Source organism: Rhododendron vialii, chromosome 9a, assembly GCF_030253575.1.
Source record: "Rhododendron vialii isolate Sample 1 chromosome 9a, ASM3025357v1".
NCBI classification, from domain to species: domain Eukaryota; kingdom Viridiplantae; phylum Streptophyta; class Magnoliopsida; order Ericales; family Ericaceae; genus Rhododendron; species Rhododendron vialii.
This window is the reverse complement of record NC_080565.1, coordinates 9,018,443-9,039,459: the sequence shown is the minus strand read 5'-3', so window position 1 is coordinate 9,039,459 and position 21,017 is coordinate 9,018,443. Positions and strand designations below refer to the sequence as shown.

At 37.9% G+C, this 21,017-nt stretch overlaps 4 protein-coding genes across 10 annotated transcripts in view; all 4 read right to left on the bottom strand.

Annotated features, from left to right (window-relative positions):
* Nucleotides 1-1,296: 1,296 nt before the first annotated feature.
* Nucleotides 1,297-5,178, bottom strand: LOC131300409 (F-box/kelch-repeat protein At3g23880-like). Of its 3 annotated transcripts, XR_009190946.1 has the most exons (3): nucleotides 3,874-5,165; nucleotides 2,127-2,197; nucleotides 1,297-1,430 (listed from the first exon to the last, which is right to left on the bottom strand). XR_009190946.1 is itself a non-coding variant. In XM_058326244.1 (2 exons), the coding sequence occupies exon 1, from the start codon at nucleotides 5,093-5,095 to the stop codon at nucleotides 3,890-3,892; it is 1,206 nt and encodes a 401-aa protein (XP_058182227.1). In that variant the 5' UTR covers nucleotides 5,096-5,166; the 3' UTR covers nucleotides 1,297-1,430; nucleotides 3,874-3,889. The 3 variants fall into 3 exon arrangements, 2 of the variants coding, with proteins under 2 accessions (XP_058182227.1, XP_058182226.1); XM_058326244.1 differs by lacking the exon at nucleotides 2,127-2,197 and having other exon boundaries at nucleotides 3,874-5,166; XM_058326243.1 differs by lacking the exon at nucleotides 1,297-1,430 and having other exon boundaries at nucleotides 1,755-2,197; nucleotides 3,874-5,178.
* A 1,069-nt stretch (nucleotides 5,179-6,247) lies between these two features.
* LOC131300406 (F-box/kelch-repeat protein At3g23880-like) overlaps nucleotides 6,248-21,017 on the bottom strand; it is a 37,506-nt gene continuing 22,736 nt past the window's right edge. The window contains exon 2 of the mRNA XM_058326222.1: nucleotides 6,248-6,693. The gene's annotated coding sequence lies outside the window, so the exon portion shown is untranslated. The remainder of the gene's footprint in view (nucleotides 6,694-21,017) is intronic.
* On the bottom strand, nucleotides 10,424-11,165 carry LOC131299582 (F-box/kelch-repeat protein At3g06240-like). Its single transcript, XM_058325168.1, has 2 exons — nucleotides 11,013-11,165; nucleotides 10,424-10,924 (listed from the first exon to the last, which is right to left on the bottom strand). The coding sequence occupies exons 1-2, from the start codon at nucleotides 11,163-11,165 to the stop codon at nucleotides 10,424-10,426; spliced, it is 654 nt and encodes a 217-aa protein (XP_058181151.1).
* Nucleotides 13,867-19,681, bottom strand: LOC131300404 (F-box/kelch-repeat protein At3g23880-like). Of its 5 annotated transcripts, none has more exons than XM_058326218.1 (2): nucleotides 18,325-19,681; nucleotides 13,867-14,084 (listed from the first exon to the last, which is right to left on the bottom strand). In XM_058326218.1, exon 1 carries the CDS (start codon nucleotides 19,556-19,558, stop codon nucleotides 18,356-18,358), a length of 1,203 nt encoding a protein of 400 aa, XP_058182201.1. In that variant the 5' UTR covers nucleotides 19,559-19,681; the 3' UTR covers nucleotides 13,867-14,084; nucleotides 18,325-18,355. The 5 variants fall into 5 exon arrangements, with proteins under 5 accessions (XP_058182201.1, XP_058182202.1, XP_058182198.1 ...); XM_058326219.1 differs by having other exon boundaries at nucleotides 13,867-14,064; XM_058326215.1 differs by lacking the exon at nucleotides 13,867-14,084 and adding an exon at nucleotides 14,295-15,788.

The following is a 21,017-nucleotide window of genomic DNA, read 5'->3' as shown; positions in this document are numbered from 1 at the left end:
ACTGATTCTTCTCGCACCGTTATACCTCGGTATGCTTCACCGAGATATCATTATCATGATCTGAACGATGATGATAATGCTTGGATCTCGTTGAGCAAATCATCCTGAGGAATACTCAAATTGTTGGGTAATGCTTATAAATCATAAAATGGATGGTGAGTATTGACAAATCTATCTTGATCATATGGTTCAGTTTTCAAATGACTTGACTTTTGTTACAGTGGCAGAGTTCACTGTGTAAACTGAAGGTTCAGATCATGACAATGAGCTTTCAATGGTTCAATTTTCAATTGACTTGATTCTTGGTACAGATGTAGAGTTCTATTAACTATGTAAACTGAAGGTTCAGATCACGACAACGAGCTTTTGATGAAACCTACCGAAGTGGAGAAATAGTTTGGATCACTACGTGGAGGGCACCGGGGCATTCAATAGTTTTTCCTCTCCAAGAAAGTTGCGTTGTCTGGTAGCCTTCATTTTTATCCTTGACATTTACTTGCACCAAATTAATTGGATTATTCAATACTTCTTCATTCACTAATCATGAGTTCACGCTATATTTTGAGTGTTTTTTTGTTTCGGTATTTTTGTCAATCTTTTTTGAATTTTTGTTCAATTCATATTTTATTTTTTAGATTAATCAATCGTCTCGACTAGATGAGTCTAAAATGTAAAAAATTATATACAAAAGCAAAAAAAAAATTGCTAAAGACAAAAATTACAGTGAAAAGTTAAACAAAAATTACAAAAAGTAGATAGTCAAAAGACACCAAAGACAAAAATATATAGCATGAACTCACCCACTTTGAACTCTAGCGAGAGAGAATAAATTTCGAGCAACATATATTGTACTTGCAAATGACTCATTCAAAATCATTTGCTTTCAGGCCACAAATTGTCTCAAGTCAGGTCTGAAACTCGAAAAACTCTCGGCCAAGCAGAAATTTAGAATGCAATCTAATGTCACAAACATGGAGATCAATAAATTTTCCGACTAACTAGAAACAAACAAATAAGTTTCGTTTCGTTGCCTGAAACGAGGATCATAAACAAGATACACTCCTCGGATCAATAAGCCATGTTCGACATACTGAAATTCCCATCGCAGTTGGAAAGACTCCATTAAATTCTTTCCCATCCAATATGAGCATTTACTCTTCAATATGTGCGAAAAATAATATCAAACTGTACTTTTCCCTTGCGAAAAGGGGCGATTAGTGTTGCTTTCCCATGGGCATGAGTTTTGTCTAATGGGGTTCCACCCACTATAGAATGATCAATTGTGAGAATTTGTCAAGAGTCGTCATCACAAGGCAGACTTGCAAGTTAGTACACTACCTATGGAAGGACAATCCATCACCATAGCCCCACCAAGGAGCGAGTGCGACCAATGACCCTCTACATAGCCTCTAGTTCAAGAGTCCTACTACCTGCAAGCATCTCGATTACTACCTCAGCGGTTAAACTGTATAGACCATTCCAAAGTTGAATGACCTCTTTATATAAATAATATAGACAAAACAATAAACAGCATGCCTGACAGCTTCCTAAACAACACATAGGCCCACATAGGTAGCAATAGCTACCCACTTATTTTTGGAATTAAAGATGATATATTGTAAGAGAACAATCTGTCTCGTAAAGCAGAAAATAAGTACTTCAAAAATAAAAACCTTAGCGGAACGGAGCCAAGTTGAGGATTACTATTTTTTTCTTTTGTGGGAAGAGATGCAATCTTGATGAATTTGACCACGTGAAACATAATGTCAGAAAACCTCTACATACACATTTAACACTACAAAGTCCAGCTCAGCTCAGCTCAACCCGTTTGCACTGTACCGACACGCACAGCAGCAGAATAAGGCGGGGATATCCTTATCAAAACATAAGATCTAAAAACACAAGAAACAAAGTTCATAAGCATACCATGCTTATGTTCAAACACATTATCACATCCACATTTATTGTTTCTATAGTTCTTAGACTACTAAGACGAGATACTCATAAGCTGAAATTCAATAGACTCTACTAGTATCCTTTAAGAGGGTGACTTTTGAAAGTGCAGTTTTCGAGTTGTATTCGGCTAAGTAGCAAGGCCCTGAAGTCAGAGTGACCCAACCCGATACCTTGCTTCTGAGCTCCCAAGTCAAAATCTTCAACGATCTTTTCTCCCATCTGGAAAGAAGTGTGCTCCTAACTGGAAACAGAAGTTTTCAAGCATAAAAAAACAAAAGAACAACTAAAACAAGGAAAAACATAAAGTAACATAACATACCAGAAAAATGTTGACTCTAATTTGCTCAATTATATCGTAAGAAGAGAAGAAAAAAAAAAAACATTTGCAATTTACACAAATTACTACGGGGAGTCATTTTCACACTTTGATATCAACACACCCTTTTTTGTTTTTTAGGCTCCATTTGTTTCGATGTAAAATGTTTTACAATGTAAAATATTTTTCATGTACAATGTTTTTTCAGAAAATAAATTTCAAACTTTTATTTTCCGGTGGTTGACACTTGAATTTTTTTTTCCAGAAATCGACAAAATAATATAGAGAGAGAGGGGGAGGCTTAAACGGTGAAAAGATCTGAGAATATAGGAATTGAACGTGGGTCAGGACTGACGATCGAGAAAACTGAGCAATGAGAATTGTAATAGAAGGCAACGGGTTCATTTCAAAAACTAACTTACGGAAGATTCAAGGGTAAGTCATTTTCATCCAATTAATGGAAAATCTTTTACATGTAAAATATTTTCCACATTTTTTACACAACCAAACCCTGAAAAATAAGTAAAACATTTTACCGAAAAATATTTTACGCCCAAACAAACGGAGCCTTAGTGTTGAAAGTCTATGTATTTTTTTTTTGCTAACTTGACAAAAAAAAGGAGTGTGGATATATAAAAAACGGGAGTGACATGCATAGTAGGACCAACTTTAGATTCTTCACATTTGTCTAGCTTCCCTACTCCCATTTTGTAAACTAAGATCCTTGAATTCTGCACTATTTCATATACGGTATGGAAAGACATACAAGAATCTTAACCAAAAAAGGGCAACCTAAAAAAGCACCTGAGAAGATATCAAGCAAGAGATTGAACAAGACAATAGAGCAAGAATTGTGCTCACAGGCGTAGACAAAAAACAAACTTACTAATTAAGTTTAAGTGTCTCTCCTTGAATGTTCCTACCCAAATTTTGAAACCTTAAACATAATCATGGACTCGTGGTTAATGCTATTAGGCACATTATTAAGGAGACAATTATCCATACACTTTTTAATAACTCAGGGTGTCCAGACCAGCTTAAGCGCATCTCGACTAATATCTAGGAGACCAATCCCACTGCCACCTAGCAAGGGGCCGATTTAAGGCCGGGTATGGACTGGCCTCAAAGAGTTGATCGCTCCTAAGAGGTTTTAAATCTGAGGCTACGATAGAGCAAACCAGTATATCTCATACCTTCACAATCGGGCCAATCCTTTGGGTCTATTGAAGTCCATACCTTGAACTTAGTTGGTGAATTGGTCTTTGCAGTATGGAATAATTGTTCACTTTTAAGTTCTCTAATCAGTAAGCAACTTTTTTGGTGGAGTTCTAATCAGATAACGATGCTTGTATGGACACATCTACTAATCTCACGTACTTGTGCCCAACACGTGTCAATTACCGGCCTCATGTATTCATTGCATAGGTTAGTTTCATTCTCCCAACATACCACATATAAAAATATTTCATAATGTGGGGTTAACATTGTGTTTCATACGTATCAAAATGGAGCATATAGCACAATCAATTTGCAAACAGCTAGTTGGTGCAATTTAAAAGGCGTGAAAGGAAAAATCAACAGAAATGTGAACTAATTTGTACCTCTCTTCATGAGCTGTTATTGGTGTTGCCTTGGAACCACGTTGTCAGCATTGGGTGAGACTAAGCTCTCAACATAGGTACATATTTGAAAATAGGGGTCCCAGTTACGAATTATCGAATTCCTAGAAGTACCATTTTTTGGACTGTAGATACTAAACTTTTGCCCAAATAATATTAAATATTTGCCATTGTTTGAAATGCACATTATTGATGCGAATCGAGGAATCGGTCCTTTCTGTGCTTCAGCTACGTCCTGTATTGTGAACAACTTGGTCCAAGAACTTACCGTGCCGTACTCCTTCATTATCCATACATCAGTATAATTCTTTCGACACATACACAGCACACCGAGGCTTCCTTTTAAAACACACAATTCCAAATGGAAAACATCGGCACCATAATTAGGTAGCAGAACCTCATTATACGTCTCTTTTTCCAAATCAAGAGAAACAATGACATTGACAGAAGAGTAGCTTGAACCACTATTGTCACGTACAACCCAATGGATCGACCCATTCAAAAATTTCCCGATAAAACCAAAAGGAACATCACAAGAAATGCCTCCAATTTGTCTCCACGAGTCTGTCCTCAACGTATAAACCATCACTTTCCTCTCAGCTGAAACCCCACCACCACTATTGCAGAATATCAGCACCACTTTGTAGTCATCATTGGACTCATCAAACCCAAACCCATATAAATCGTGACAATTCCACCCCCTCCTAACTCCCAAATCTGGCAATCTCTTAGATTTCCTAGTAGATGGGTTCCATAGATATATAGTCCTTTGATCAGTATCCCATATATAAGTAGCAACGCACATTAACCCACCACACGAACCCACCATATAAACAAATTGATTAAGTTCTTTAGATGGATAATCGAATTCAACCGCATTATCCGGTAGTTTACCCTCCATTACAGAGTCAAGTGAACATGACTTCAGTCCAGTAAGACTAGGGTAAGCATTCAAAACGAGTCTCTGGTCGCTCGTATTAGAAGCTATACTGAGATGGGATTTAACAAATTGGTGATTTGAAATCAAAGAAAGCCATGATCTACAAACGGACCTGAATCGCAGAAGATGCTTGACGGGAAGTCTCGAGAGTATGTCGAAGATGATTTCTTGAGGGAGGTGCTGCGATGGCTGCGAATCCTCCGTTGGGATGGCAGTTTGGTGATGGGTTTTCTTGTTCCCTATTATCTCAGAACCGATCGTCATTGACGATACTGCAGGAAATGGTTCTGTGTTCTCGTTCTGGACTTCATAGAAGAAAGAAAGGTACAAGTGACGGGACTTGTTCCACTATGCTTTTGGGCTTTTTCGCGTTTGTTTATTTTGCGTCTCACGTTTTCATCAACCCGAATTAAAAACCTAAATAAAATTTGGGCGCTGTTATTCGCAGTCCTTTATTTTCTCCCATAGTCTGTTAAAAATTTTCAATTATACTCGACAGTTAGTTACCGAAATTAAGATATATTTTCAGCATCCAATTACCGAAATATAATATTTTTTTCAACAGTTATTTACCGAAAATATATGTTCGGCAGTTATTTACCGAAAGTTGAACATATTTCAACATATAGTTACCGAAATATAATCTTATTTTCAACAGCTATTTACCGAAATGTTATGTATGATTTTCAACAGCCATTTTACAGAAATGTAGTGGGTTATGGGAGAAAATAAAGGACTGCGAATAGCAGCGCCCTAAATTTTGCCGGCTTTTGTGGCTTTTTCTTGGATGTTTCGTAAAATATTTGAGCAAGAGTAAAAAAAAAATTGCTTTTACTTTTTTTTTTTGTACATTGTTACTTTGAAAATTCTTCTCTTCGAGACGAATCAATAATCTATAAAATTGTCGATATAAGTCATTTTGTCTTGTAAATTTGTCTTATAAAACAAAAATAGTTGTTTCGAGTAGTAAAATATAAATTGTAATTGTACCTTTTTATCAAAACAGCTCCTTCAATGGGTAACAAAAGTCATTTTGATTCAAAATAAGTGAGAGTTGAATATTTTTTGTTACTTTTTATTATTATGAATTTTTCGATATAAGTCACTTTTGGCTCATGTCATCACGTGTTTGGTCAAATAATTGTCGACCAGAGGGTTGGTGAAACACATAAAAACAACCGGAGGTTCATTGTTATTCCTCTTGCCAATAAAACCAAAAGAAAAATAAATTTGCCAACACTTTTGCTCCAAAAACATAACAAACGTATCATGCGGTCAGAAAACGTTGAGTGCGAGTGATGTGGGCGTACCAAGACCGTGTGTGGTCTAAACGGATAGGGAGTTGGGGTACCTTGAGAATGCAGCATTTTTAATTCTACTTTATATTTTCTGAAATGAAATCTAAGTCACAAACAAGGAGATCAATAAATTTTCCTGACTAATTAGAAACAAACAAATAAGTTTCCGTTGCCTGAAACGAGGATCATAAACAAGTTACATGCCATGGATCAATAAGCCGTGTTCGACATGCTGAAATTCCCATTGCAGTTAGAAAAACTCCGTTAAATTCTTTCTCATCCAATATGAGCATTTACTCTTCAATATGTGCGAAAAATATTATCAAACTGTACTTTTCCCTTGGGAGAAGGGGTGACAGTAATGCTTTCCCATGGGCGTGACTAACGGGGTTCCACCCACTATAGAATGATCAGTTGTGGGTATTTGTCCCGATTAGAGTCATCACAAGACACACTTGCAAGTTAGCAGTGCCTAAAGGAGGACAACCCATCACCATAGCTCCACTAAGATGTGAGTGCGACCAAGGGCCTTCCTCATAGCCTCTAGTTCAAAAGTTCTACTACCTGCAAGCATAATTCGAACCCAATAAGACCATGTGGGAGGGGGGAATTTTGGCCCAGCTCCTTGGGCATCTCGAAAACCACCTCAGTGGTTATAAACCATTCCAAAGTTGAATGACTTCTTTATATTGATGATAATAAAGACAAAATTTATAAACAGCATATGCCTGACAAGCATTCTAATCAGCACATACGCCCCCATAGCCCAAAGGTAGCAATAGCTACCCACATTTTGACCAAACTTGATGAATTTAACCATGTGAAACATAACGTCAGAAAACCTCTACATGCACATTTGGCACACCCAAAAAAATAACACCATCAACCTCTCCCTCAGGCAGCCAAGGAAAAACACACTCCGTACCCAAGCAAATGGAGCATTGATTCTAGACATTCCGCCCGATGATTGAACCCAGAGCAAAACCCACAGCAATAGGTTTCATCATAAAATATATCACAAACTGTCAAACACCCCCTTTTCACCAATTGACCTTCCTCTTAGGTTTATTATAGGGGTTTTCTCCCACATCGGCCGTCACATATATCAATATGCACATGGGTACAACATCTAGATGAGACTAAAAAAAAGAGATGAGCTTTCACCGTGCTTGGTATTGAAGGAATAATGCCATCCTCCGCAATTCTTCTCATGATAATTCTGCCTCCCCTCTCGCGAGCAGTTCGAGGCTCCGCTTTTTGGGGCTTGGCTCGTTCAGTAATCGATCCGAGCTCGAACTCGAGTTTTAGGCTCGTTTACTAAACGAACTGAGCTCAACACTCTAAAGCTCGGCTCGTTTGTATAAGCTTGACTCATCTACAAAGGATTGTTTAGTAAATAAACTGGGCTCAGCTTGAGCTCAAGTTTCAAGCTCGTTTAGTAAACGAGCCAAGCTCAAACACTACGAATTCCAGCCGAGCTCAACCCATTTGCACCGTGCCCACACACACAGCAGTAGAATAAGGAGGGGATATCGTTATCAAAATGTGAAATCTAAAAACACAAGAAACAAAGTTAGTAAGCATATCATGCTTATGTTCAAACACATTATCACATCCACATTTGTTGTTTCTCTAGTTCTTAGACTACGAAGACGAGATACTAGTAAGCTGAAATTCAATAGACTCCACTAGTATCCTTTAAGAGGGTGACTTTTGAAAGAACAGTTTTCAAGTTTTATTCGGCTTAGAAGCAAGGCCCTGAAGTCAGAGTGACCAAACCCGATACCTTGCTTCCGAGCTTCCAAGTCCTAATCTTCAACGATCTTTTCTCCCATCTAGAAAGAAGTGTGCTCCTTACTGAAAACATACTAGAAAAACGTTGACTCTAATTTGCTCAATTATATCGTATGAAGGAATTTATTTAATTAACGAAAAGAAAAAAACATTTGCAATTTACATAAATTACTATGTGGAGTGATTTTCACTCCCTTTTTTGATATCTACACTCCCTTTTTGTTTTTTAGTGTTAAAAGCCTAAGTATTTTTTTCCTAATAGACAAAAAAAGGAGTGTGGATATAAATAAGGGGAGTGACATGCATAGTAGGACCAACTTTAGATTCTTCACGTTTGCCTTGCTTCCCTGCTCCTGTTTTGTAAACTAAGATCCTTGATTTCTGCACTATTTCATATACGGTATGGAAAGACGTACAAGAATCTTAACCAAAAAAGGGCAACCTAAAAAAGCACCTAAGAAGATATCAAGCAAGAGATTGAACAAGACAATAGAGCAAGAATTATGCTCACAGACGTAGTAGAAAAAGAACAAACTTACTAATTAAGTTCAAGTGTCTCTCCTTGAATGTTCCTACCTAAATTTTGAAACCTTAAACATAAACATGGACTCATGGTTAATGCTTACACGCATATCAACTAATCTCTGGGAGACCAATCCCACTGCCCCCAAACAAGGGGCCGATCTAAGGCAGGGGCGAAGCCCATTATGGACTGGCCTCAAAGAGTTGATCGCTCCTAAGAGGTTTTAAATCTGCGACTAAGAGAGAGCAAACCCATATATCTCATACCTTCACATTCAGGCCAATCCCTAGGGTTTATTGAGGTCCATACCTTGAACTTAGTTGGTGGATTGGTCTTTGCAATATGGAAGAATTGTTCACTTTTAAGTTCTCTAATCAGTGAGCAACTTTTTTGGTGGAGTTCTAATGAGATGCTTGTATGGACACATCTACCAACCTCGCATACTTGTGCCCAACACATGTCGAATACCGGCCTCATGCATTCATTCCATAGGTTAGTTTCATCCTCCCAACATACCACGTATAAAAATATTTCATAATGTGGGGTGAACATTGTGTTGCATACGTATCAAAATGGAGCATATAGCACATCAATTTGCAAACAGCTAGTTGTTGCAATAAAAAAGACGTGAAAAGAAAAATCAACAGAAATGTGAACTAATCTGTACCTCTCTTCATGACCTGTTATTGGTGTTGCCTTGGAACCACATTGTCAGTATTGGGTGAGACTAAGCTCTCAACATAGGTACATATTTGAAAACAGGGGTCCCAGTTACGAATTATCGAATTCCTAGAAGTACCATTTTTTGGACTGTAGATACTAAACTTTTGCCCAAATAATATTAAATATTCGCCATTGTTTGAAATGCACATTATTGATGAGAATCGAAGAATCCGTGCTTCAGCTACGTCCTGTATTGTGAACAACTTGGTCCAAGAACTTATCGTGCTGTACTCCTTCATTATCCATACATCAGTATAATTCTTTCGACACATACACAGCACACCGAGGCTTCCTTTTAGAACACACAATTCCAAATGGAAAACATCAGCACCATAATTAGGTTGCAAAACATCGTTATACGTCTCTTTTTCCAAATCAAGAGAAACAATGACAGAAGAGTAGCTTGAACTACTGTTGTCAGTCTAGGGATGGCAATGGGGAGGGTCGGGGGTGGATACCACTATCCCCGTCCCCGATCCCCGAACTCAAATTCCTTCCCATCCCCGCCCCAATCCCCATCGGGGATTTATTTTTACCCTCCATCCCCGCCCCAAACGGGGAACGGGGATTCCCGTGGGGAATCGGGGATCCAAAGATCCCAAAACTTTTTTAAAAAAAAGTCACCTACCATAAAATACGAACCAAGAAACTAAATTCAAAAAAAAAAACAAAAAATAATAATCTACGCTGCCATTACAAACCAAATGCCAAGGAAAATAGCCACAGTTGCTACCATAGTGCCATTACAAACCAAATCAAAATGAAAACAGTCACATCTGTGCCGTAGTGCCATTATAAACCAAATTTAAATTAAAACAGTCACATAATTGTTGCCATAGTGCATTACAAACCAAATTGAAATAAAAACAGTTTCAAACAAATAAGATGAGTAGGCTAATGGGGCTGGGGATTGGAGACGTAAGTCTCTAGAGTGGCAACTGGAAAATGGAAAAACCCTAACTTATCTATATATATAGTAGGCTAGTGGGGTTGGGGCGGGGATCAGGAACCCTAAGTCCTTAACTTATGTGTATGTATATAATTATGTATTATATATAGTAGGCTAGTTGGGCGGGGATTGGGGCTGGGCGGGGATTGGGCGGGTACTACCTCACATCCACCCCCCACCCGTTCCCCATTTTTTTAAAAAATTATCCCCATACCTTACCCGATCCCCAAATAATCCCCGAATCCCTTACCCATTTGGGGCGGGGAACGGGACGGATTGGGTCGGGACGGCCGGAATTGCCATCCCTAGTTGTCACGTGCAACCCAATGGATCGACCCATTCAAAAATTTCCCAAAAACACCAAAAGGAACATCACAAGAAAAGCCTCCAATTTGTCTCCACGAGTCTGTCCTTAACGTACAAACCATCACTTTCCTATCAGCTGAAACCCCACCACCACTATCGCAGAATGTTAGCACCACTTTGTAGTCATCATTGGACTCATCAAACCCAAACCCATATAAATCGTGCCAATTCCACCCCCTCCTAACTCCCAAATCTGGCAATCTCTTAGATTTCCTAGTAGATGGGTTCCATAGATATATAGTCCTTTTATTAGTACTCCATATATCAGCAGCAACGCACATTAACCCATTACACGAACCCACAATATAAACAAATTGATTAGGTTCTTTAGATGGATAATCAAATTCAACCGCATTCTCCGGTAGTTTACACTCCATTATAGAGTCAAGTAAACATGACTTCCGTCCAGTACGATTAGGGTAAGCATTCAAAACGAGTCTCTGGTCGTTCATATTAGAAGCTATACTGAGATGGGATTTAACGAATTGGTGATTTGAAATCAAAGAAAGCCATGATCTACAAACGGACCTGAAATCGCAGAAGAGACTTAATGGGCAGTCTCGAGAGTATGTCGAAGATAATTTCTTGAGGGAGGTGCAGCAATGGCTGCGAATCCTCCGTTGGGATGGCGGTTTGGTGATGGGTTTTCTTGTTCCCTATTATCTCAGAACCGATCGCCATCGACGGTACTGCAATGTTCTGTGTTCTCGTTCTGGACTTTGGGTTGTAGAAGGAAAGATACTACTACAAGTGATGTGTTTTGCAACAGGCAGGACTCGTTCCGCTAAGCTTTCAGGCTCGCTAAGCTTTTTGTATTCCTTTCGCGTTTGTTTGTTTTGCGTCTAAAACGAATCGAAAATCTAAAAATTATAAATTTTACCAAAATATTTTTTAAAATATTAAAAGAAAATCCCAAAAGCCGACTTTTGTGGCTTTTTCTTGAATATTTTGTAACATACTCCTATTTGGGTAAGAGTAAAAAAAAAAATTCACTTTTATTTTTTTGGTACACTGTTACCTTTACGATTATAATCCACCTAATTTAGACACAAAATTAACAAAAGCAAAAAAAAACTATGGACAAAATAAGAAAAAGCCCAAAAAAATTTAGTGGAAGAAGGCTTTTTGTATAGTCCTCGGGGTTGATTTGGTAAGATCCTTTTTTTTTTTTTTTTTACTTTTTGGAAATTTAGATTGGGAGTTATGATCCATATATTTTTGGTATATTTCACTTCAGACCTCATGTGGTTTCGATGTTTATTTCACCCACACCCAAGCAAAAGTTGTTCGACCAAACAAGGAATATAATCGACAAAACATGTCATATATTGACAACTTCAACCTGTTTATAAATAGAGTGAATAATAAGAACCTCTCAATTCTAAAAAAAATGACCAAAATATAATAAATTTGTCTTACAAAAAAAAAATTAGTTGTTTCGAGTAGTAAAAAATAAATTGTAATTAGTCAATTGTACCTTTTTATCAAAAACAGTTCCTTCAATGGGTAACAAAAGTCATTTTGATTCAAAATAAGTAAGAGTTGATAGTTTTTTCTTACTTTTTATTATCATGAACTTTTCAATATAAGTCACTCTTGGCTCATTTCATCACGTGTTCGGTCAAATAATTGTTGACTGGGGCGTTGGTATAAAACACACATAAAACCCAACGGAGGTTCATTGTTATTCCTCTTGCCGATAAAAAAATTGTTATTCCTCATACGTAAGAGGGTATCCGTCATTAACACAAACCTTAGGGGATGGGTCAGTTTACTCACACCTTGACTAATTTTTGGGGACAGTCCCATATCCATGAGTAGTGCTATTGGTACCGACGGTACCATAGGGAAAATGTACCGACGGCCACCGGACGGCCGTATCCGGCCACCGGACGGCCGATCCGAGCCGTCCAAAAATTTTAAAAAATAAAACCGAGTGGGCCTACGCGGGAATCAATGGCATCCGAGGTGTGTAGAGTACTTGATCCGAGCACCCCTTTTTCGTGTATATACACGTATATACAAATATACACGAAAAATGGGTGCTCGGATCAAGTACCCTACACACCTCGGATGCCATTGATTCTCGCGTAGGCCCACTCGGTTTTATTTTTTAAAATTTTTGGACGGCTCGGATCGGCCGTCCGGTGGCCGGAGACGGCCGTCCGGCGGCCGTCGGTACATTTTCCCTATGGTACCCGTCGGTACCAATAGGATTTCTGCATATCCATTGGTAGAAAGCCCAATTAAATCAAGCCAAAGGTCCATATAAACTAGCCTTGAAGGATGAAACTCTTAAGTCTCAAAAGCCTAAACAACCGGGTCAATCTCTTGGGGTTGTTCATGCTCTATCTTTGTTTTGCATTGAATTGAACGATATTTGTTTGGGATCTTTAAACTGGATTGCAACAATAATGTTCTTTTTTACCCATAAGTATACAAGATAATTCACTATCCAGCTTTTATATTTTTGTTCTTTATTTTTCTCAACCTTTTGAGAAGCCAAAAGTAAAATGTACATATTTTTCTCAAATTTCAAACTCCCTGGTTCTATACGATAACATACATAAATATCACTTCCCCAATTTACACAAAGCAATCATTTTTTATAACCCAATTTACACAAAGCAATAATTTTATGTGCATATTTTTAATAATCCATTTTCATTATTCAAAAAATTATTTGAATTCTGTTATCAACTATCTCTTGCATAAATAATTGTCTTAATCACTCTAATACATTTTATATATCATTTAGAACTTCAAATATAATAAAAAAAGAAAAAGAAAAGAAGCGCACTCTAATATCCAAGGATATTCTAGTCATTATCAGCCAAAAGTAACAGGGTTAGAGCAAACTTAACAGAATGGCTGATTTGGCGAAGAATTTGTAAAGTAGGGGAGGGCCGTGCAATAGTCAGAACCTAAGGGGAAATTGTGATTTGAGAAACCATCAGTGAAATTTAGGACGCTGCTATTGGCATCCCTTTATTTTCTCTCATAACTCACTACATTTCGGTAAATAGTTGTTGAAAATCATATATAGCATTTCGATAAATAGCTGTTGAAAACAAAATTATATTTCGGTAACTACATATCAAAAATATGTTCAACTTTTGGTAAACAACTGCCGAATATACATTTTCGGTAAATAGCTGTTGAAAAAAATATTATATTTCGGTAATTAGATGCTGAAAATATATCTCAATTTCGATAACTAACTGTCGAGTATAATTGAAAATTTTTAACGGGCTATGGAAGAAAATAAAAGGCTGCGAATAGCAGCGCCCGAAATTTAATGGTGAGTAGAAAATTTACAAGCACTAAAATTAGGGGATAGATTCCTCATTAACAGTATGAAAATTTTTCAAGCTCAGGGATGTAGAAAAGCAAAAATAATTTAGAATCCCAAAAAATAGTCTCCAATTCAAAAATCACAGAGAAATAAATATAAAATTACAATTCCCACAATATATGTAAATAAACCCTAGAAAAAATGCTGAACAGGAAAATTTTTGCTAAAAGAGCATCTCCTAGAACGCGCTGCCTCCAAGACTAAATTGCTGCTCCGAACTAAGGCCTACGAAATCATCACCACCACTGAAAAATAACGGGCAAATGTGAGCAAATAACACACATTCCGCAAATAAACAAGTTTTTCTGAAAAAATATCAAACAATGCAGCAAAATCCTATCACCAATTCCGCCCCCCCCACCCCCAAAAAAAAAAAAAAATATATATATATATATATATATATATATATATATATATATATATATATATATATATATATATATATATATATCCTATCACCAATTCAATGAGAATACAGTATTTTTACATCTACTTTGAACATGAGAACGGGAGAACATAAATGAAAGGAAGTGGGGGATGGTGCTATGTGCTCCGTGTTGTGCACATCCGGACCGTTGAACATGAAAGACATATCCAAATCAAAATAGCAATAAAGCAAGTTGATTCCATCAGATTTATATACGAAATATTTACTTGCATTTATGACAGGAAGGAAATATGGCAGTTGCATTCGTAAAAGCTAATATCGCAAACAAAGAAGATCAATAAATATTACAACTAATTAGAAACAAAACAATAAATTAAGTTCCCGTTGGCCGTTGCCTCAAATAAGGATCTAAGCCATGATCAGCACACTAAAACATACATCTCAGTTGGAAAAGCTCCATTTTATTCTTGCCCAGACAGCAAACCTGACGGATAGATATCTCCTAATCAACTCAACCAGGGCCATAGAAAAACTATCATGCAGTTCATGGAAACACTCACTCAGTAGCATGTACCCAAGCCAAACTGAGCATTCATTCTAAACAATACCACCAATTATTGAACCAAAGCGAAACACCCATCATAACCTCCATCAATAAGATTATCACAAACACCACCACTTCACCAATTGAGTTTCTCTACCACGTCTTCTTAGGTTCATTATACGGTTTTTCTTTCCCCACCGACCATCACACACACCTATAGGTACATAGGTACAACATCTACACGAAACTAAAAAAGGAGAACGAGATTTAATCATCCTTCCTATTGTCGGAAACCGCCACCATTGCTGCAATACTGCCATCTTCGGCACCTCCCTCCCTCTCTCCCTCATAGCAGAATAGGGAGGGAAATTGCTAAAAAGCAAAGTCCTTGGCATGACATGCTTTTGTTCCAAACAACATATCACACCAACCCTTATTTCATCTCTAGTTGTTAGACTTCTGCTGTGTGAAATGAGATACTAGTGAGTTAAAATTCAATAGACTCCTGTGCTGTAAGAGGGTGACTTTTTGAAGTACAATTTTCCGGTTGTCTTTGGTTTAGTTGTAAGGCCCTGATGTCTAGGTGACCCACACCGAAACCTTGCTTCTGCGCTCCCAAGTTAGAATCGCCATGAAAATTTCCTACCATCTACAAAGGAATGTACTGGTGACAAAAAAATAAAACCTTTCAAGTATATAAATCTCAAAAGAAACAAAAGAAGAGTTACCAAGCAAGAGAAAATATGAAGTAACGATAAGATACTAGAAAAATATTAACTAAAATTTGCTCAACCACATAGTATACACAGTATTTATTCATATTTACACAAAAAGAAAAACACTTGCAAATGACTCAAAACTAATACGAATAATTGACATGCATAAGAGGACTAACTTTAGTTTCTTCACTATTGTCTTGCTCCCCCGCTCCCGCTTCATAAACTAAGGACCTTGGCTTATGCAGTCTTTCACATAAGTAGGAAAGGCATACAAGAATCTTATCCAAAAAAGGGAAACCTAAAAAGGTAAAGGCCCTGAGAAGTTATCCAGCAAGAGATTGAACAAGACAATAGAGCAAGAGAGTTACACTCATGAACATAGACAAAGAACAATCTTAGTAATTGTGCAAGTGTCTTGCGTGGAATGTTCCTACCTAAATTTCGAAACACTGGACATATTTGTGGACTCGTGGTTGATGCCATTGCTCATGCCACTGTTATGCATAGCCTTTTTCATAACTCATGGTTTCCTGGCTTGCTTATCTGCACCTTGACTGAAGGGGACAATTCCATCATCCACTAGAGGAGGTCCCATTTGAAATTGGGGCACAGCCCTTTATGGACTGGCCCCAAAGAGTTGATCCCATTTAAAGACAGTGACAGCTCCAGGATTTTTTAGGAGGGTGTTCAAGAATTACTTCTATGCCCTTTATAAAAAGTAGAATATATACAAAATTTCGTACTCCCTATATCCCAAAATGATAATCCCCAACAAATAGACCTACAATTTCGAATCAAAAAATAAATATTTGCATTCATAATTTCTCAAATTTTTTCCGCACCAAATTAAAGAGCTAATCTAAATCTTTAATTAGGTGTGAAGAAACTCGGAAACTCATGTACGAGAAAGTATTTAATTTTTTTATCCAAAAATTGCACGTCTTTTCAAAGGGAACTATCATTTTGAGACGGAGGCAATGTTTTAAATGGCGAAAGGCGCACTGACGCACCAAGGTCCCCTGGAGCTTCAGCGCAAGGCGAGGCGCGCTTTATTGACACGAAGCGCAAATTTTTTTTTTTTGCTTGACAGCGAAGCACAATTTATTAAAACAAGTTTTCAACACAAACACACACTTATAAAACTTTCAAATGTCATAAAACATAACAAACACAAACACTTATTTACAGATATCATCTAGGATGAACAAATAGGAAAGACGCCATAAACTGTAAACAGAGAACTGGAAACAAAATCTGTAAAAACAAAAAACAAAAAAAAATAGCAGCAGGTGAAAAAGAAAAAACAGAGCTGGAAATTATTCGTGAGAAGAAGAAGAAGAGGAACTGGAAACAAAATTTGTAAAAAAAAAAGCACCAGGTGAAGAAAAACAGAGCTATAAAAAAAATAGCAGCATGTGGAAGAAGAAGAAGAAGAAGAAGAAAGAAGACACGAGAGAAGAAAGAACATGAGAGAAGAAGAAAGAAGGAGGCAAAGGAGGACGAAGAGAAGGAGAAGAAGCTTAGGCGCTGTCGCTGAGGCTGCTGTTATGATCGATCCTCTCTAGGTTGAGATTGATTTACATAGAAGAAAATTATTCAGCTCATCACGAACCTTTCTGCATCATAGATCTAACGGCCGAGATCGATTTTGGCTGAAAAATCAAAAGGCGGTCGCCTTGGTGTGCGCTTCAGCGCCTTTAGTGCGCTTTAGTGTTTTGCGCCATAGCCCACCCCCTCGAAGCGCAGCCCTTTCTCCTCAGCGCCATGGCGCGCGAGGCACGCGCTTTTTAAAACACTAGACGGAGGAAGTATAATATTGCGATTAGAAAATATAGAAATACATAAAATTTTACTATTTTTCTTGACTAAATTTTCCATTTGAGCCAAGCAAGATTAAATAGGTGCATAAATCTACTAATATTCTTTTAGGGGAAATTGAGGCGAATGGGTTGGCATAGATCTTTTCGGACATATTATCTTCCTGATACCAAAGCATGATACTGATACCATTAAGTCATTCTTTTTCTCTCAATGTTTTTTATAATTCTTTTATAATATGTACATTGTTTGGGCTAATGTATTAGGTGTTCGATTGTGAATTGATGGGTGTTAATAATATAAGGCTAAGTGTTCAAATGGATTGATTTGTGGGCTAATATTTTGGATGGGTGTTCATTTAGTTTGGGTGTTCATTCATATTTGGACTGGGTGTTCAAATGATAAACTAATCTACAATAGTACAATTTTTTCATGTATTCTATGAAAAAAGAAATTGGGGTGGTCATGTGACCATCTTTCTCTTCAAGTAGAGCCACCAGTGCTTAAACAAATTTTGAACCAAAGACCTAGGAGAGAGCAAACCCCTAAAACCTAGGTCTTAACCACCACGCCAATCCCTTTGGTTACTGTTGTCTATAGCTTGAGCTTAGTTAAGTGGTGAGTTAGTCTTTGTGGTATGGAAGAATTGTTAGTTTTTTCAATCTTCTAATAGGTGGTCAATATTTCTTTGGTGAAGTTCTAACCTGGTAACAGTTGATTAATAAGTTCCTTTTGCTTAGGAAAAAAAAAAAAAACAATTTCTTATATGGACACATCTACCAACCTCACGCATTTGTGCCCAACAAGCATCGAATACCTGCCTCAGAGTATTTATTCCATAGGTTAGTTTCATTCTCCCATTGTCCCTCGTATAAAAATATTACATACTATGTGGTTAACATTGTGAGGCAGAATTATCAAAATTGAGCATATAGCACATCAATTTACAAACAGCTAGTTGGTCCAATAAAATAGGTGTCAAAGGAAAAATAACAAATATATGGAATAGCTTGTACCTCTCTTGACCAGTTGTTATTGGTGTTGCCTCTAAACCACAGTGTCAACATCAGGCGAGACTAAGCTCTCAACATAGGTACATATTTGTTCGCAGTTGTTCGCGTTATGAATTACCAGATTCCTAAAAGTACCATTTTTTGGACTGTAAACACTTAAATGTTGCCTATATAATATCAAAAGTTTGCCATTCTTTGAAATGCACAATGGTGGTGAGATTCTATGAGACAATACTGGTTTGGCTACATCCTGAATTGTGAACAACTTGGTCCAAGAATCTATCTTGCCGTACTCCTTCATTATCCATACATCGGTATGACTCTTTGGAGACGTACACAGCACCCCGAGGCATCTTTCTAAAACACACAATTCCAAATCCAAACTGAAATGAGCTTTACCGTAATTAGGTTGCGAAACCTCCCCATACGTCTCCTTTTCCAGATCAAGAGAAACAATGACATAAGAGTAGCCCGGACCACTATTATCAACACATACAAGCCAAAGGAGCGACCCATTCAAAAAATTCCCTAAAACATTGCAAGGAACACCACAAGAAAGGTCTCCGATCTGTCTCCACGAGTCTGTCCTTAATGTATAAACCATCACGTTGCTCTTAGCTGAAACCCCTCCACCTCTATATGATATCAACACCACTTTGTAGTCATCATTGGACTCATCAAACCCAAACCCATATAGATCTCGAGACCCCCGCCAATCTGGCAATCTCTTAGATTTCCTAGTAGATGGGTTCAATAGATATATAGTCCCTGTACGAGTAGCAGCAACACACATCAACCCATTACACGAACCCACAACAACAACATACTGATCAAGGTCATTAAATGGATAATCGAGGTCAACCGCACTCTCCCATTGTTGAGACTCCAACACAGAGCATACTGTTTCTAGTGAACATGTCTTCAGTCCAGTTACATTATGACTAGGGTGAGTGTTCAAAACAAGTCTGTGGTGGGTACAATCATCGTCATCATCATCACCCTTATAAGAATATGTACTGAGATGGGTTTTAACGAATTGGGGATTTGAAATCACAGAAAGCCATGGTTTGCAAACGGACCTGAATCGCAGAAGAGACTTGACGGGAAGTCTCGAGAGGATGTCGAAGATGATTTCACGAGGGATGTGCCGTGGTGGCTGCGAATCTTCCGTTTTGATGATGATTTCGTGGTGGGTTTTCTTGTACCTTTTGATCTCACAATCGACCGCCATGGCCATGGATGCTAGGCTTGTACGTTCGGGTACTCAAAACCCCTGTGCACACAGTTCGGAATAAATTTTCTATGTCTATCACTCATAACCTAAACCCAACAAGCCAAAGTGTTCTGGAGTTCGGCTTACCGAAGGATTATCGGGAAAGAACTGACGGCCCGTTTGGATGGAGGATTTGATTTTGGATGGATATGTAATGAGGGTGGATTTGAGGGTGAATATGTAACGAGAGGTGATAAGTAATGAGGGTGACCCCACCTCTGAAGAAGGGTGTATTTGTAATGAGGTGTTTGGATGAATTTTTGAAAAAGAGATTTAGGGGTGGATATAATGAGATTAGATGTCAAATGACTGAATCACCCTCCTTGATTTTGTAATGCTCCAAATTGGTTTATTTCATTAATTAGAAAAAAATTAGTATTTACCATTAATTTGAGGATAAAATAAATTTTTTTTTAATTTATAAATGTTTAAACCATATATTTAATAAACAATTACTATTATTTTCCAAGAAGAAAACGCAATAGGAAAGAGGAAAAAAAAAAAAACCAAAGCTGTTCATATGTGTATATTAGTATCAGTACATGTATATTTACATATACCCACACAGATCCGCTTCCAAAAAACCCACGGACGCATCCACCACCGCCTCCCCCTCTCCCCCCAACCCCCTCCTCAGCCTCCACTCCGAGAATCGGCGACCTCCTTCTTCTCTGACGATCGGCGACCCCCTCCTCCGACGATCGGAATCCTCCTTCTTCTCCGACGCCGACGATCTCTGTGAGGTATCACTCCTCCTCCTCCTCTATCTTCTTCGGTTTGGTTTCTGCGCTCCACAAACGCGTGATGACAAAAAAAGGGGTGAAATGGTCATTACACAGCCCCGCATAACTAACGACAGGGGTACCCCCGTCATTAGCTAATCCGGCCACAGGTGGATTTGTAGTCCGAAGTCCCCAAATCAGGGGACAAATCGGGGTGGGTTTTTTCGTTCCCAAAGACCGGAGAAGAGAAGAGCCCGGACTTTATCTCCAGCCGCATCACAAATCCGGGGCCATATCCACCAGCCAAACAGGCTGTGAGGGTATTAGTTAATAAGGGGATAAGATGGGATAAGATAGTAGGGATATTAGTTAATAAGAGATGGCCCACATTATTAATGTGATGATCTTAGTTAACAAAGGGATAAGATAGTAGAGGTATTAGTTAATAAGAGATGGCCCACATCATTGATGTGATGTCTATTGGATGAGGTATTAGTACTTCGATTGGATGGAGGATTAGAGCAAGTTTACCAATACTTAGGTAAAAAAACTCGTGAACAGTGCACATTTTTCATTTTACCTACTCATATTTCTTTCAATACTACACCAACACCATCTATTTAACCTATTCTCTATTAAAATACACATTTTTTCAACTTTTTCTTTTATACTATTATTATAATATGAGAGGGGGGGGGGGG

Coding starts and splice junctions, on each gene's coding strand:
- LOC131300409 (XM_058326243.1), bottom strand. CDS start 5,095: ATGACGATCGGTTCTGAGATAATAGGGAACAAGAAAACCCATCACCAA.
- LOC131299582 (XM_058325168.1), bottom strand. CDS start 11,165: ATGGCGATCGGTTCTGAGATAATAGGGAACAAGAAAACCCATCACCAA. Junction 10,925..11,012: donor AGTCTCTTCTGCGATTTCAG/GTCCGTTTGTAG, acceptor ATGAACGACCAG/AGACTCGTTTTGAATGCTTA.
- LOC131300404 (XM_058326218.1), bottom strand. CDS start 19,558: ATGGCCATGGCGGTCGATTGTGAGATCAAAAGGTACAAGAAAACCCAC.